This window comes from Molothrus aeneus, chromosome 8 (assembly GCF_037042795.1).
Source record: "Molothrus aeneus isolate 106 chromosome 8, BPBGC_Maene_1.0, whole genome shotgun sequence".
Lineage (NCBI taxonomy): Eukaryota > Metazoa > Chordata > Aves > Passeriformes > Icteridae > Molothrus > Molothrus aeneus.
The window spans coordinates 18,191,331-18,208,984 of record NC_089653.1 but is presented as its reverse complement, the minus strand read 5'-3'; the positions used below and the strand labels follow the sequence as shown (position 1 = coordinate 18,208,984).

At 44.5% G+C, this 17,654-nt stretch overlaps 1 protein-coding gene across 1 annotated transcript in view; it reads left to right on the top strand.

Annotated features, from left to right (window-relative positions):
• The window catches only part of ARHGAP22 (Rho GTPase activating protein 22), a 123,318-nt gene that overhangs the window by 98,544 nt on the left and 7,120 nt on the right, over positions 1-17,654 (top strand). Inside the window, exons 5-9 of the mRNA XM_066555118.1 lie at positions 1,534-1,741; positions 5,385-5,517; positions 10,004-10,077; positions 11,041-11,162; positions 13,384-14,287. Of these exons, the coding sequence (XP_066411215.1) occupies positions 1,534-1,741; positions 5,385-5,517; positions 10,004-10,077; positions 11,041-11,162; positions 13,384-14,287 (1,441 nt within the window). The remainder of the gene's footprint in view (positions 1-1,533; positions 1,742-5,384; positions 5,518-10,003; positions 10,078-11,040; positions 11,163-13,383; positions 14,288-17,654) is intronic.

Here is a 17,654-nt window from a genome sequence, read left to right as displayed (position 1 = left end):
ATTATCTAAAGATCCTTGATATCTACAGAAAATTTCTTGGAGCTTTGAGAAATCCCTGAATAGAATTTCCTACCTGCTCTGGTCTGGTTTAATTTGAAGTTCTTGAGTAGATTCTGAAATTCTGGAAGTAGATTCTGGGATTCCCTCATTTACTGAATTCTTATTGCCAAAACATTATTAACTTGGATACTCTCTTCTCTTACTCCACCAAACATAGTAGGGTGCTAGAATTAGAGTTTCAGAACTCAACTCAGTGGCAGTCCTTTCAGATGGAGCAGTCTCCTAGTGGTGGGGATTGAACTAAGATCTCTGACTTACACAGCCTGAGCCCCTTCTGTCTTGCTGAAAAAATTGATGCCAGAAAAGTGGCATTCAGCAGCTGGTATTGGCCAGGAACTCCATACTCCCCAGAGAAACAGACAATGCTTAATGATAAGTGTCTACAGTAGATCTGACTAAAGAATTAACCTAGGCCAGTCTGGTTTTACAGAATATGGTGCTTCTGATATTTTCAAGATGCAAGAGGTACAGCACACAATTTTTAGTAGGAAGGGCAATCTGTAGTCAAAGATGATTTTTGCTGTTTTTTTTTTTCATTTTAAATTTTCATTCAGCAAGTTCAATGAAAGGAAAAGAAATAGAGTCTGCCAGGATGGTGGAAGATTCTCACAATATCCAGTTTTAATGCTGACAGCTGTACTCTGCTGTATTAGCAGTCCCTAGTTGGATTGCTGCCTGTTGGGCTGGCCAGCTGCAAACTAATGGAGGGCAGCTGTGGGACAGCCTAAGCAGTGGGTGCATGCAGCAAGGACATGTGCCCCATAAAGTCAATGTAGCCTTTGTTTTGGTCTTCTTGGGATGGGAGCTGCAATGAAAGTATAAATACTTAATCTAAATCCAGCACAGCTGTGGAAAACCATAAACATAACCTTAAGCCTACCTTCCTTGTGTATGAGATACAAACCAGCTTAGGGCAGAGAGCAGTTTGAAGCACTGTCAAGCAGAAAAAAAATATTCATCATGTAATTCTTGTTTTTAAAAAATAGCTTTATTCTTCAGAGTCTGTTAGAAACTGGACCTTCAACAGGCTGCCCCCTCCATGTGAGAGCTTCCTTCCCTGTGTGCCCCAAGCAGGAGCTCAGGCAGGGTTGAGCTGACCCGCGGGTGTCTCTTGCTCTCTGGTGGCAGGGATCCCCTAAGCAGGAGCTCAGGCAGGGTTGAGCTGACCCGCGGGTGTCTCTCTCTCTCTCTGGTGGCAGGGATCCCCCAAGCAGGAGCTCAGGCAGGGTTGAGCTGACCCGCGGGTGTCTCTTGCTCTCTGGTGGCAGGGATCCCCCAAGCAGGAGCTCAGGCAGGGTTGAGCTGACCCGCGGGTGTCTCTCTCTCTCTGGTGGCAGGGATCCCCTAAGCAGGAGCTCAGGCAGGGTTGAGCTGACCCGCGGGTGTCCCTCTCTCTGGTGGCAGGGATCCCCCAAGCAGGAGCTCAGGCAGGGTTGAGCTGACCCGCAGGTGTCTCTCTCTCTCTGGTGGCAGGGATCTTCGGGCAGCGCCTGGAGGACACGGTGCAGTACGAGCGGCGCTATGGGCAGCGCCTGGCCCCGCTGCTGGTGGAGCAGTGCGTGGATTTCATCCGGGAGCGAGGCCTCACCGAGGAGGGGCTCTTCCGCATGCCCGGACAGGCCAACCTCGTCAAAGATCTGCAGGACTCTTTTGACTGTGGAGAGAAACCCCTTTTTGACAGGTGAGTTGACATCACCAAATTCAGGCCGGTGTATGTGTGACATGTAAAATCTGCCAGTAATGTCCATGCAGTGGCAATCCTGGCTTGCATATTCTCATGTTCTTTCCACACCATCATCCTCTCTGTTGAAAGTGCTGATGAAGCTTTCTCCCCCCTGGTGGTGGGTGTGGAGGCCTTTATTCAGCTCAGTGGTGGAGCAGAGCTCATTGGTCTGTGTGGGGCTCCTCCAGTGTTTCAGCTTAAGCACATGTTGAATGAAAAGCATTGCTAGATTTGGGTGTAGCAAACTGAGGGGCTGGTGGGATCCCATCAGAGAAATGGTTGTGACAGAGCTGAACTAGGTGATGTACTGCTTTCAGATGTTGCATTCTCCCAGCAGATCTGCCTGGAGCAATATCTTGACTCTTCCTTTATCAACAGGTTTCAGAATAGTCACCACCATCTGACGTTTTACCTGGCCTTTATGCCAGCAGCTGTTTTGTAGATGCTCAGCTTAATATTGGTTCCCATGGGAGGAGTGCCAGCCCTGTCTCTGCGTGCTCCATCCAAGGGCAGCAAGGGAAGGGCAGCTCTCAGCTGTGCTGTCTCTACATTGGCCCTCAGGCAGTCGGATGATGAGAAAGATGAATGCTGTCAAGGCCTTCCAGCCAATAGCTGTCCTTACCCTGTAACTAACATTTCATGCACTCTGTCAGAAGTGCATCCTGCCTGGAGTGAAGGTCAGCATTGTACAAAGCTCAATAGCCCTTTGTGAAATGGGGCTTGACCCTAACAGAGACCTTGAACTTCGGGGATATTTGGATCCAAGGGTGTTGTGTAGATCTGGTCTGATCTCTATCACAGGTCCATAAATGAGATCAGATCTGGGATCTTGTCTTGGAGGCCTGGCATCATTTCTTGCTGATCCTCACTAGCCCAGACTTTCCAGGTGATGCCAGCGGCATCTGGCGTATTACCAACACATTAACCTTCGGGGGTTGCTTCCCCTGGACCTGCAGCCAGTCTCAACCTTGCCAATCCCTTCCCTTCCCTGCCTACCACTGCAGGAAGAGCCAGCACTGTCTCCTGCGTGGGCAGAAACAGTGTTTGGTCTCATCTTGGGAAGTATATCTTCAGAGTTTATTTGAAACATTCTTTTAATTCTTCCCTTCCCTCAGCTTCCCAGACCACCCATCCTCCTTTCTTTGATTCCTAACCACAAACAGCATTTGCTCCCTAAATGGAAGTGTCAAACATTTAGAAATATTTTCATGAAAAAATAAGTTTGAAATCATAAAATTTTCTCAGTTAATTTTTTCTTGAACAAAACCTTTGTGTTTTTAATTGAATGTCTGGGTGTTCTAGTTCAGAATTAGAATTATCTTAATTCAGTGCTTACACTGTGGAACAGGACTATCTACAGAAGGAATTAATTAGGAGTGAAAGTTTCAATTTCAAGTTTTATTTAGCCTTATCTAACTTTGTTATGTAGATAAACCAAGCCTCCACACAGCATTTTTAAAGCAAAATACAATTGTACAATAGTTTGGATTGGAAGGGACCTTAAAGCTCATCTCCTTCAAGCCCCTTGCCATGGGCAGGGATACCTTCCACTAGATCAGGTTGCTCAGAGCCCTTTCAACCTGGCTTTGAACACTTCGAGGGATGGGCCATCCACAGAAACCTCTTGCAGTGCCTTACCCCAGCTCAGGTGCAGAGAGCACTTTTATTTCCACAGGTATTTGCACTGGCTAAACAGATCAGGGCTAAGTCTCCCCTTTTGGAGAGGCACCAAGGACCTCCAGCAAGGAATGGCTGCCTTGTGTGTGTCAGTGTGTAATGCAGCAATGAAGGGTTCAGTGCACAATCAAAGGAAGCAAGCCTGGAGTACCCGAGTAGTGGAAAATTGAGGGTGTCCCAGTTGTTGCCTTTTGCTCTTTCCACCATTCCCCATACAGTCTGTCTCACACACCTGTAGTCACAGAGAGCAGGAAGGGAGAGGGAGTGCCACTCTGGCTAAATGAAATGCTTCCCCTCCTAGCAACCATAATTTTCTCAATGTGTAACTACAGCTTATTTCTGTATGGCCTGGGATACCTTGGCAGCAGAAGTGTGAAATCCTTATGCTTCTTTCCAAATCAGGTGCAGTGAAAGGAATATCCTTTCTTATTTCCCAGCTGCAGTCAGTGCTTTTAGACATCTTTTGTAACTACAGTGATATCCCAGGCTTATGGCCTGCCTGCCCCATGATGGATCAAACCTCTGCAATGACTGACAATTAAAATATTTATTTTTAAAAGGCTTTCTTTTCCAATGTTCTTATGAAAGGCCAGGTGTTGCTGTTTTGGAAGCACCTATATCAGTCTGTTCCTGTTGCACTTTCATGTTGACTGAAAGTCTGGCTGTATTTCATATGGCATCATGGATGAAACAGTTACTGCAGCCAGTGGCGCTGAAGCTCTGTTCTGGGCTCTGCTTCTCAGGGATAGTCAGACCCACCATCCATGCCTGAAACTTCACACTAAAGGAAAAAAAAAAAGTATTGATCTAATTTGTAAAACACTTTAATCAGCTGAAGAAAACCACTGTGTAAAACTCTGATATTCTTAAATATGATGGAGCTCTTTAATAGGAATAGCATGAGCAGGATGAGGAGTATGTAGTATCTGCTGACAGTTTCCTGTTGTAGTTTTCCCAGTTTTCTTTTAGCTGTGTGTTCCAAAAAAGAAACATACTAAATAGAAGATATTCAGCTTTTGGAGAGAAGAAAGGATTTGAAGCTCTCTTGCCCAGTGTTCACTGATATGTTTTTCTCAGAATTCTTTAAAGACAGTCAGGGTAATGATGGAGCTGGTGAGAGAATCTGTTTAGACTTCCAACAGTCAAAACCTTTGAGGAGGTCATCTGCAATGATTAACAGTGTTGTACCACAGGAAAATTGGAATGAGGGAGAGATATCCCCATATCCAGAAGCTGGGTAGCTGGAAAGGGTTCATCATGGGATCTGACACCTCAACCCCAATTTCAAAGTGAAGGAGAAAGAAGAGGAAAAAGAAGTTCCTGGACTAGGAGAGGAAATAAAAGCTGATATCCTATCATAACAGATGGGCTAGGATGTTTCAGATACCACAAGCCAGGCAGCCATACCAAAAGGCAATAGAGGACCTGGAGGAAATACAGCTTCCACCATTTTTACTGAATGATTGAGCAGAGCACGTGGGAGCCCAGCCTGTGAGCTGTACGTGTGTGCTGGCTGGAGAGATTATAGGAAGGATCAGTGAGAGACTCAGCAGTTATGTTTCACAGAGCAGGGATGCATCTGTTGTCAGTGCTGTGTGATCACTGTGCACTTGCCTGCACTATTCCTCCCATTCCTGGTCCACACTAGCAGAGGAACAACAGTGTCACCCTACCTTAAGCAGTATTATGGACAGGCATATCCCTTCCACTGCCTGTGTTACCTGAGGTGCATTTCTGTCCTGACAGAATGGAGAATTCCCTTGTTCCCAGGCAGACCTTCCTGCCTACTACCAATGACTAGGAAGAGCTTCCTTCCATGTGCCTACTTTGTCCCTAAGAGGGCCCTTGATGCACCCCCAAAAAAAGGCATCAAGCTTTGGGGTAGTGTGGGTTTCTAAATTTCCTTCCCTCTTCTCTGTTGCAGCAACACAGATGTTCACACTGTGGCGTCCCTCCTGAAGCTTTACCTTCGAGAGCTGCCAGAGCCTGTCATCCCCTTTGCCAAATACGAAGACTTTCTTTCTTGTGGACAGCTACTCTCAAAAGATGAGGGAGAGGTCAGTGATCCTTCTAATCTGCCTCCTCAGAGGATGTTCCCAAGAATCAATGTAGTACAGTTTTTTTCCTCATCTCTTCAAACTTGATTTAAATTAATGAAGTCCCTGGGAACCTTTCCCTGAATTTTCCTGGAACTGTGAATGAGGTGCTGTTATCACAGGCTGCTACTTAAAAAAAAAAAGTCAGTCCAGTAGCCTGGTGCATCTTTCTTCAGAGCAAAGCTCTTGTGTAGCATAATTGGCAAGAGATGCAAGGTAGGAGGAAATCTGGGTTCCTTTCTCACCTTTGCTGTTCACTCACTAATAAGCTATATGGACTCACTCCCTTTGTCTGTGTTTTCCATTTTATATATCAGAACACTATACTCTCCTTCCCAAAGATTTTAGTGGATGAGACATTGATCAGTGCAATGGTCTTTGTATTTCTTAGAAGAAAGTCATTATGGGAAGGCAGGCTATGATATTATCCTAGAACTGGGGGGAAATAATGCTATGAATACTTTGCCAGAACCTTCTTACAATGCTCTTCTCTTTGGTTTCCAGGCATGGGAAAGGGCTGAAAAAAGCTACCAAGTCTGTGGCAGTCATGGAGTAGGATCATTTGCAATGTGTTTGATTGATCTTTTTCATCCATATTGTGGTGCTCCCTTAGCCCTTTGCAGATTGCAAAGGCACATTAGATGTGGTCTGATGTGGGTGCCACCTTCTAGGACAGAAACTTAAAGAGGCTGTTACTTGTTTCTTTTCTTTGCTAAAGGAGCCAAGGCCCGAGGGCTTCAAAGTTGTGGTCCCCGATTCTGTCCCTTTTCTCTGTGTGGTCTTGTCTTTGTCTCTGGCAGAATTTGTAAAAACTGTTGCTCACTGTGAGTCTAGGGTTCACTTTCAGTTCAAGTAGCAGAAGGCTCTGTGGAGATTGCCCTTTATGATGCCCACAGGAACATGCTTGTTTGCATGCATCAAATGGATCATATGTGGCAATATAAGTTTTTTATGGTTAAAAGGCAAATAACAAATAATGTAACCTCTGGTCAACTGTGAGAAAGCAAATTTCTATGCATGACACAGCATGTTACCACACGTGGATATGTACTTGCATTCTGGACACAGCCACATCAGGGTGCCAGTGCACTAGTGCTGTATTTTAGTAGGTAGAGGTGTGTGTCTACTCTCTCCAAAACTTGCTCATTTTCTGCCTTGTCCTTAGTGAACTCAGGAATCTCTGCAGGGTGCTGTGTTACAGACCCCACAGCGGTTATTTCACAAGAAACTGCAGCATTTCAAAGGCAGTGGAGCTGGTTTGATTTTGGTTGTAAGATGTGCAGACTGGGAAGTTTTGCATCTATTAAGCACTATTGCACAAGAGTAGAGACACTGCCAAATTGGGCAAACATAATTGTACATCACTGCTCAGCTTATTAGCTATGTTGTTTGCCCGATTTTGTCTGCACAGGCTGCAGCAGTTTGGGAAGCAACATCTGCGTGAGCAAGGTCAGACTCAAATGACTTGTAGGGCAGAATTCTCTTTAGATTAGAAAGGCAGTGGAGAGCACTAGGTAGCCAAAATGAGCACTTAGAAAGCACAGCACTGCTCATAGCACAGAGTTGTTTTGTTAAGGTGCTGTTGTAAACATAAGCAATTTTGGTATTGTCAGGGAAACCTGGAACCTCAACGTGGGCTGTTTACCTTTTCAGAAAGGAAGGTGGAGTGCACACAGCAGGGGTGGAGAGGCTGTACGTGCACAGTAGCACGTGGAGCAGAATGCAGCACAAAGTCATGCCTAGCCTATGGGGCCTGACTCGCCTCCCACGTGGAAAATCCCCCTGCTCACAAACGTGGTTTCAGTGAAACCATGATTTTTAACACGTAATGGTAAGCAGGGAATTTAAAAATCAAACATTTTGTTTTGTAAAGGTATTTTGAAACAACATGTAGTTGTACTGGTTTAATTGTAAGTACTGCTTTCTTTTAATTTTTCACTTGAAAGTTTTGAATGAGACTTTTGGACTCTTAGTATAATTTTTTTTTGTATGGCCATCCTCACCTCACACCCAAAAAACCAGAATTGCCTACAGCAAAGTAGCCTTTCAGATGAATTTGTGGGACCTCATGCTGCTACACTGGGACTATGGATAGGAATTTTTTGTGGTGATTATTAGCCTAGCTCCAGTACTGCCCTAAGTTTTTATTCAAATTGCTTTTCATCTTCATTCTGCACCCAGCTGATCTCTGGTGTTTGAATGCAAACAGGGCTGTAACAGGCCTTGGGTGGTGCTGAGGTCTCCAGGTATTTCAGCAAGATTGCAGCATTAGAAAAGATTTGATTCTGATCTAAACTAATTGGGAGGAGGGTTTGAAAATTAAGAGCAAGAGGGATCTTCAAAAGCCTAAAAACTCATTTGAGTCTGAGCTGCCTTTACATGGTGGTATTTTAGCCTTCCCTGCTACCTGTACACTAGAGATGCAAACAACACTTCAGTGGATTGAACACAGGTATTCAAGTTTTTTTTAAAGAGGCATCTGAATTTTTTATGAACATTTAAAGTGTTGCTAGTTTTCCAGCCAAATTAGAAGCTCTGAATTGGTGCTGATCTGTTACACGCATTGCAAAATCCTTGGGTTTGGGATCATTCATTGGAAAGCAGCATTTTCAAGGAGGTAAGAGTTATTTCTGCAAAATCCCACGATAAATAACAGTACAGTGCTTCCATTGCTTGCTGGGCTGCAGACATTGACAGCGACCAGTGCTGTTTGTCTCTACAGGGGTTTCAAGTTTGTGTTTTCCTCTGTGCTGTCACTGTGGTGTTCCTAGGCTAAGCCTCTGCCTTCTGTTGGTCAGGCCTTGGAAAGGACCAATCTGGCAGAGCTGATACATGCTGCAGTAGGGAGAGAGAGCTTTTCTTACCTGTCAGGTGTTTGTACTTGGATGAATATAAAGATACTCTCTGTGTAATCCCGTGCCTGAGATTCCTTGTGACAAAGCATTGATTGTAAATTCTTAGAATAATTTTTTCTTTCAGGTAGCATCTTTTACCTTTAGGTCATGTTTCCTGCTGTTCACAGCTGCCTAAGTTTCTGTTCCAAAGTTTTCTCTTACATCCAGTAGAGCCAATGGCATTTTAATTCAGAGCACTTGAAATACAGTGCCAAACACCATCCTGATTTCCCTATTTGAAATAAATTGGGTTACAGAGCAAAATTCAAGAGGAATTAGGCCTGTTAGCTCACCTAGTTCTGGTTCAAACTTGTCACTTGAAAGTTGATTTACCTTAACAACTGACCTTAACTTTCACATCAGTAGCAGCTGTCTTTGGCTGAAAAATTTTTAGAAGTTGAGAAAAGAGGATTGAGATTTTCAGAAGAGACTGGCCTTTTAATGGTGTCTCCATTGCTGTCACCATTAAACAAGCATAGTGTTTAAGCTAAGGAATTATAAAGTGGTTACTGCTTTTAAGAATTTTAAGTTTCAGGCTTTTATTAGAGAATTATTTTTTTTTTGTGCTGGGATGTCCAGAATAAAAAAGTACCTGTATATTTAAGGTAATAAGGAGGAGGGCAGGACTAGGCGCTGCTCTATGGATCCTTCTGACTTGTCTGGACCAGAGAAATCAGGAATACATTGCAAGAGTTTGGCCAACAGAATTCCCTTCCTAACAGTTCTTAAAAATTCAAGGGGAGTTTGAAATAATTGTTCAGCTGCACTTTTTTGGAACCATTTCCTTCTGGAATTTCTCCATCATACGTTCGCAGCTATCACTCTTCCTTAAATGCGCTTTGGTATCTGTTTTTCCACAAAAGGTTTCATTGTGTCCAAAAATAAGCAAATCTCCAGGGCAACAGCAGCATTGAGGAACAAGCAAATGATACTTGGGATTGTGGCAGGACAATAACCTCCTGAGTCAGAGGTTTTCATTAGATGATTTAAGTAGCTTCAGGGGTTTAAGTCATTCCTTCAACTGATGTGTCATCTTACATTTTAATGTAAAGAATGTAAAGACAGAAATTTTGTGAGGAAGTATGTCCCAGGTCAGAATGACTGCAAATGGAAGTATGTCATTAAAAAGGAGGCAGCTAAATTGGACTCATTTAGCTTTTTCAAGAAAAAACTTTCCTCTGCCCAACTGAGCATTACTGCAATGTATTTATACTGCACTCAGTGCCTCTGAGTTTCAGATAGGCAAAGGAACATCTGCTGGTACCAGTGCCAGGCAGGCTTTAAAGGCCAGCAGGCCTCACTAAATGAAGAGTTCTCTCTCAACCATTAAAGTTCACAGGAGGATTTCCACTGAGAACTGAATAGAGTTCTGGACATTGGGGTTTTGGTAAGGCACAACACAATGGATGCCACCTCTTCTAAAGGAAAGCCTTTGTGTTATCCTCTGTTGTTCAGCATTTGGCTGTGGAAAGAGGACTTTGTAGTCCTAAAGGAAGGTCACGTCTACTTTGTTTACACTAATAGCTCTGCTTCTTGTTTTTCCTGTCCCTCAGGGTACCCAGGAACTGGTTAAACAGGTGAAGAATTTGCCCCAAGCCAACTACAACCTCCTCAAATACATATGCAAGTAAGTGAAATTAATTAACACTTGGAAAAGTCTCTAAGTTTTGTGAGGCTGTCTGATATGCAAATAATATACTCTGAAAGTATGAATATTCAAAAACCACCACTTAAGTGTAAGTTACAACTCCTTTAAAAATGTGGAGGTAAATGCAGCCTGCCTGAAGGAAGCTCTTGGTTTGTCCAAGAGGATCAGCCAAGCAAATTGCTGCCACCTGCAGCCTTGGCAGCAGGCATGAATGATACTAATACATTATATTGTTTATTTCAGAAGCACCTACAGATCACTAAAGGTAGACACTTATTCCAGATACTGCACACTTGGAAGATTATGACACAAGCTGAGTAGCAGCTCCAGTCAGAATAGCCAGTCTGGCATTTCCTCTGGTTTGGAAGTGGAGTTAGTAGTGGCTTCCTCTTGGATTCCCAGGGACCCCACAGCCTTGTCTCCTCTCATCTCTGCTGATTTTCCCAGTTTTTGAGCTGCCTCTTTATCTGGGGATTGGAAGGAGATGATTTTTGAAGACTACTTCCAACTCCAACCATTCTATGGTTCTGTGATCTGTATTTTGTTAGATTCAAGCCAAGCCACTAAGCTCTTTCCACAGGCTGGTAGTTCTTGGACAAGGAGATGACTTATTACTTCTGTTATATCTGTAAACAGAAATCTGCCAAAGTCAACCCATGTAAATTGAGAATTTCTATAAAAATGCAAAAATCTATCCTTTCAGGCCCAGTAGTAGGCTGGGTCACTGCTAGGTGGGTACTTCTGGCAGAAAACATCCTCTTTTCTCTGGTTCATACACTGGGAGAGATCTGGGGTTACACTAAATATCTAAGCTACAGTAGTTCCTCAAATCATTTCAGGTGTCAGGGTTGTATGAAAACAGGACAAAACTCAATGCTTTTAGTCTGAGAAGTGACTTATGAATTCCCTCTTCCTTTTGTTTTTCTGGGGGGTCTTTTCAAGGTTCCTTGATGAAGTTCAGGCTCATTCCAGCATTAACAAGATGAGTGTCCAGAACCTGGCTACAGTATTTGGACCAAACATTCTGCGGCCCAAAATGGAGGATCCAGTGACCATGATGGAAGGTAGGTGCTGGTCTGGGGGATGGCACAGCAGCTGTATTTTGGAGCTGCAAGTGAAAGGCATACGTTCCTTGGTAGCTGTATCAGTCTCCTGCACAGTCAGAACAAGTCAAGCCATCCCTTTCATCACGGCCTGTGAGGGGTGTTCCAGTTGGCATCTTATCCTACTCACCACTGGACTGGGAGTGTCTCTCCTCTCCACCATGAGGAGATGCCTCCACACCCCTGAAACTCTTTCTGAGCCTATTGCTAAAATGAAAGCTCAGCTGTTTTTCAGAAGGACTGTGCTTAAATACCAAACTGCAGTAATTTAGTATTGGTGCATTTCAGTGCTCCCTGTAGAGAGCATCCAGGCCATGAGCAGAGGGCTGTAGTTCTGGCTGTGCCACAGTGGCTACAACTAGAAGTGTCTTAGAAGTGTTGTCTTCTAAGGAGACTATATGGATCAAAACTTCACAGAATCAAAAATAAAAGAGTTGAAAATCAGTTAATTTTGGATGTAAAAAAATCTGAAGCTTTAAAATTATTTGCTTCCATACAAATCAAGCAGGCTGACATTAGGTCTGGGATACAAGTCTTCTCCCAGGTTCCACTGAAACACGACTACTGTAGTGCAAGTTTTAGCACGGTTTTTGCCTAAAGTTTTGTAGGATTTTGGCAAGCCTGCAAAAAGAATTGATTAATTAATTAGGCACAGATGGAGATGCTGTGCCCAAGATACCTGAACTTGGCTCTGGTTCTGCTCCCTAGCTGTAGAGGACAGCTGACATGGTATTTTGTGTGATGCAAATCCTTTACAGAAGGTCAGTGTTGTCATGCCTTAGCAGCAGCAGTGCCTTTAGCTCTTCACAGGTCATGTGCAGATGTGTCTCCCATGACGGCAACTCACTGTAAGACAGCAGGACAACTTCAGAGCATGACCTGACGTATTATAGTGGTTCAGGGACTCAAAGCCTACCACAGAGATGTGGGCCATATTATTAAGGGTACATTTGATACCTTTCCCTGGCTGTGCAGAAGGTGCAAATATCGGGGAGGAGCAGGGAGTGCGGGAGCAGTGCTCGTTGTTCACTGGTGAAGGTGGGGACAGCTGTGAGCAGCCTGTGTGCGATGCTGGGACTTCCCCTAGTGGCCACGGGGCCAGCGCTGGTACGGCTCTCACAGCCCTGGCAGCAGCTGCGCCCTGCTCAGCTGGCACAGGGAACGAGTCTGGGCTCAGATCAGCTCAGGCATTGCGTTCTGCAGCTCATCCGATGGCAGAGGTGCCTGTACTGTGTGTAGGTGCACATGTGCAGGTGCTGGGGTCTCTCCTCATCATCGTATAAAAACACTACAGTGATCTGACCCGGAATTCTGTATTGTCACAGGTCTGAACGGTAAAAAAATTGGGATATGTAGGCTGGATTTTTAGACTTAATAATTATAGCAGGATCTTTATTTCTTAGTTGAGACTTTAGTTGAGGTTGGTTAGATAAAAGTAACAGAGAAGTGGAAAGACTCTTTTTGTTTTTAGCTTCAGGATAGTCTGAGTCTCCTAAATAAACTGATAATGAGATCTTAACAAAAAGCACTCTAATTGTGACTCTCTTCAAATTTAACCCGTGCATTTCAAATAGAAATACCTGAAGTTTGACAGCTAAATAGTTAGGAATGCCCTTATCTTCAAGACATTTAGTTCTCTTCCTGCATTCACAGACATAAAATAGAAGCGGTAGGTGAGCTAAATACATCTTACTATTAGGTCAAAAACTCATCAATAAAATCAAGCTCTTCCCTTGAACCCTGAGCATGTTTGCCTTATTCTCTTTCAGGCAATACTTAAAAATAGAATTGCTTACTCACCCTTCTAAAGGTTTTCCTCTTTTGTAGGAAGTGATTTATATTAGGTTTGGTAAGTGGTGTTCTCTATTAGTTCATAATGGTCTGCTCCACTTCTGGAAGACAGTGGCCTCACATTTCTGTGGATTTAAATAACTGCGAGCACTTTCAGTACTTGCTGTACACCCCCTGCAAGTGCATATATAATGCAGATGTCATACTTCCTGCAAATTTCTCTAGACACTGAGTACAGCCTGAGCTTAAATTTGTAGTTTTTCAATAAGAATAGTTCTGGGCCTGCTCAGACCAAGAGACTGGGTGCAGCCTAGTCATGCAAACAGGCTGGGGTGAGTCGCAGAGGTCTTTCATGTCTCCTCACCTGCTTGCCTTTGTTTTCCATCCACAGGCACGTCTCTGGTTCAGCACCTGATGACAGTGCTGATCAGTGAGCAGGGGCGGATCTTTGCTGTTCCTCAGGCGGATGTGCCAGGGAGCCAGCTGGAGATCAAACCAATGCGCCAGCGCAGCACTGTCGAGTGGATCTCCGAGGAGGACGGGGAGGACAGCAGGTCACAGAACAGCGCTGCCAGCCCCACTGATTTGCCTTCTGGCAATGCTGTGGCTCTGGAGGCCACTCCAGGACCTGCAGTGAAAATTACTCCTCCAGAGCAGAGTGGCAAATCGGCCCAGCCTGCCACGAGCCCCAGTAAAAGAGTGCAGACGCTGCCTCCATGGAAATATTCCTTCCGCCAGCAGGGAGCACGGTCTGTGAGCCCAAAGCTGGGCAGCTCATCCTTAGATATCCCCAACCTCTCCTCCAGCGGGAACTGGTTGATGAACGGCCTGTACTCCCTGCGAGGCCATCGCCGGACAGCCTCTGGGGAACGAGTGAAAGACTCGTGTTCCTCCCAGAGACTCTCCACTTATGACAATGTCCCCTCATCCAGCCTGTCCCTCAGCACACACAGCATGGCCAGCACCACCTGGTCCACATCATCCTGTGAGATCTCCGTGATGGACTCGGTGAGCAGCTGCCCAGCCTGCCGGGCCAGTGACTCTTCTGCTTTGAGCTCCCTAAAAACAGAGTGGGTAACTCAGGGCTCGCTGTCCCAGAGCGAGGGCAAGACTGCAGATCTGGAGAACAGCATGGACAGGTTTGAAGCCTGCAGCAGCAGCAGCAGTGAACAGAGTGACCTGGCTGCAGCTTCCCGAGACTCTGTCCAATGCTCCAGGGCCTTACAGAGCTTGGTGGTGGAGCTAAAGACAGAGCTGAGCAAACAGAGGACTGAATATGAGACTAGTATCAAAAGGTAATGTCATCTGCAGGGGGCAAAAGGAAGTAATCTGTCAACATTTTCCCCTGTCTGAACATGGGTGTGGGCTGCCAAGGGTACCAGGTTCTCAGCCCTGAAGTTTGGGGTTGGGTGACAGCAGATTTGGTTCTACATTTTCCTTGCTACTCTCTGAATCCAACTTTTCTTTCTCTGATTTGAGAGAGCATCAAGAAGAAAACAAAGGGGACACAGGGAAATCCAATGCTTCATATTCTGTGTGTTCACTGTAAATGAGAGCTGCACAGGTAATGCCAAAGTCAGCTCTTAGTGTCAGAGAAATAGCAAAGCAAACATCTTGTAGGGAGGAATTGGGACCCAGGATGGTCAGGTCTCAACAAGGATAATCTCTGCAGGTGCTGATACTTGCACCAGACCAGTCTGAAACTGAGGGCTTCTTGTTCTTTTCCCAACACCAGCATTATTGAGGAAACTGCTCTTGATTATTTTCCACAGGTTTTTTTTTGGGGTGGTAGTTTTGGGACTCTATCTAAGATATAATGTTTTCAGCAGCCTTTTTGTGTTGAACTTCTAGAAATCTCACTTTTGGTATCTGATGTAGAAGAGTGGTCCTTGGCTGATGGGGCAGCCTAGCTTGGAGGAGCAGCATGAACCATGTCATTTGCCACCTGGTGTTTGCTTGCACAACTGCTGGTGCTGTACTTTCCATCTGAGCTCAAAAAAAATCATTTCAGCTTTCAGGAGATCTGTGTGTAGGGCTGGGGCTGTAGGAAGTATTAACAACAAGGGAGTCATTAATTTGTGTGAGTATGTTAGGTTTTATGAATGTATGTGATAATAGAAAGACTTTTAGGAAAGCATTCAGGGGAAATAGGCACACGAAATATTGGTGCTTAAAGGAATTAGATATATTTTAATATACAGCCATGTGCAAAATTGCACACTATATTGTAATACATGCTGCTCTGAAGCACCAGTACTCTGCACTGAAGAAGGGCTCTAGTCCCATTTCTAACAAAGAGTTGAGTTCTCAGGGTTTAGGGTTTTTTAGTTTTAAGATGTTACTGTTATACTCCTTCAATTATTAAAACTCAGATTGGAAATTGAGGTATGAAAATGCTGCCAGTCTCTCAAACATGGTACAAAAGCATGTAAGACTGTTGGGATTGTGTAGCACAGCTTTAGGCTGCGTTTTTTGGCACTTATTTCTTGTTAAGGTAGATTCTCAAAAATGTATCTGAACTGTGATCTCTTCCCATGGGCCAGTTGTTAAGGTAGGAATTCCTCTTGCTATCTTCCTGCTTTATTTTATGATTTCCTCTGGTGGTGGCTTGCCAGCCTCTTCTGCGTTTCTGCCTCTTGCACTGTGCTACCTTGGTGTGTGGAGCTGGAAGGAGAATCCAGCTGTGCAGCAGTTCCAGTTCCCACCTAACATCCCCAAGTGGGGATGTTTGAGGTGTAAGAGCTCATGAAACGCCAGCAGCTGCTAGCATGGGATGTTGGGAAGGGTCTGTGAATGAGGGTGGAAGTTCATGACTTACATGGTTTGTTTTTTTTGATGGCCTACTGATACAGAATGGGAGGAGGCAAGGGTTATGTCTTACATTTAATTGTGCAGAGCTGCCCTGGCAAGCCTTATTGCAGGGATACAGGTTAATAAACAGAAATACCAGGCTGCAGAACCTGGAAATGTGTAGCTGCACATTTCTCACCTGCTGCCTGGGGGAAGAGATGGTTTTCCACCTTTTATCAGTAAAACTGTTCCAATAGGGCCTTAAGGTGCTGACATCAGGAGCATCCAGGATGATCTGTTCTTCAATCCAGCTGTTGAGCTGCTTCAGCTCCAACACCTGCCTTTCCCCTGCAGCTGGACAGGACAGAGAGCACTATGGCTCCAGGGGAGGACTCTAAATTGGCCAGGTCTCACAGGGCAAAGTAGCTGAGAGGAAAATGCTTAATGAACTAAAGAGTTTCATAAAACCTGGCAAGGTGCAATCACTGCCTTTCTGTATTAAACAGGATGACTCCAGCTGTTTGGGCCTACAGCCTGAAGGATTGTGCTGTCAAGTCTAAGAATTTCAAGCCAAGTTTTTCAGCTCTCAAAAATTTTGCAATGTTTTTACTACATCTGCAGCAATTTATAGGTGCAAAAGTATGTTCTTTTTCAGACTGCATGGAAGTCTGCTACTATGGAAAGACAGGAGCTAACTAGCAAAGTAAGGAGCTGCTTAGCACAAAAGATTTAGGCTGCCTCACCAGCTTTATTTTATTGAAGATAATTTAGTCCCCTGAAATTGTACATGTGCTTGTGTGGTTTGCAGAACCGTGTGTATCTAGCAGGACATGTTCTAATGAAAGAATATGAGCTTTTTTCTTGGCACGTACATAAGTGAAGGGAAAGCAGAGTGAGTACCTGCCTGGGGCAGAGGTAAGGAACACTTGCTGATGGAAAAGCTGTTATTTCTCATCAACTGCCCATTTTCTCTCTCTTAGTCAGAGGGAGGCAAGTTTTATTGCCTTCCTGTAACCACTCTGTTCCCAAGCATTTCTCCCTCAAGGCTAATGTAATTACCAGACATTCTCTGTTGAGTTTCAGTAATTCACGTTTACCACCTGGCACTCTTAAGAAAGTGTAAGCACTGGGAGAGGACTGTTATGAATGTAGCAATGCTGTAAGTACTGTGACCCTGCGTAATTCAGTCCTGAGTTAGCAGTGCAGGCTGCTGTAGTTGACCCCTGAACTTAAGAGGTAGAAAATGTATTTGGCAGCTCAGAGCTGTTACGTGTGTGTGGGGCAGCATCCCACCTTCAGAAGTGTCATATTCCAGCTGACACTGGCTGGACATAAAGGTCTGCCTTCATCCACAGGGGCTGCTTTTTGCTGGACTTGGTGCAGGTCAGTGCACCTGTGACTTTCAATAATTGTGAAAACTGTGACAATAATCAAACTGCCATCTTTAGCTGTATGTAAGGGAACAGAAAGGAAAAGTTTAAGGTGATGCATTGCCTCTTGGTCATGAAGTGGAATTCAGACCCTTCTGGGACTGCCCAAGGCCCTCTTTTTTTCATTTTTGTTTTGTTATGAGGCAGTGGTGTGGCCTTCTTGATAGTCAGTTCCCCATACTAAAAATAACCTGTTCACAGTTCCACTGGGATGCCACACCCCAGCTTCAAAGTTGAGTATTGGACTGATCAAGGAGAGGTGGCGGTGGTTTTGTGTTGGAAATTATTTTTAAAGGTTGTATTTATTTTATTTAAAGGAGGGGCATCTTTCATTGTAAAAGTCTCATTTTTAAATTCATATTCTAGTAATCAGTAATTCCTATCTGAAATATTCCTTCCTCTGTACTAATGTCTTGTGACTGGGAAACACAAGGGGGAGAAC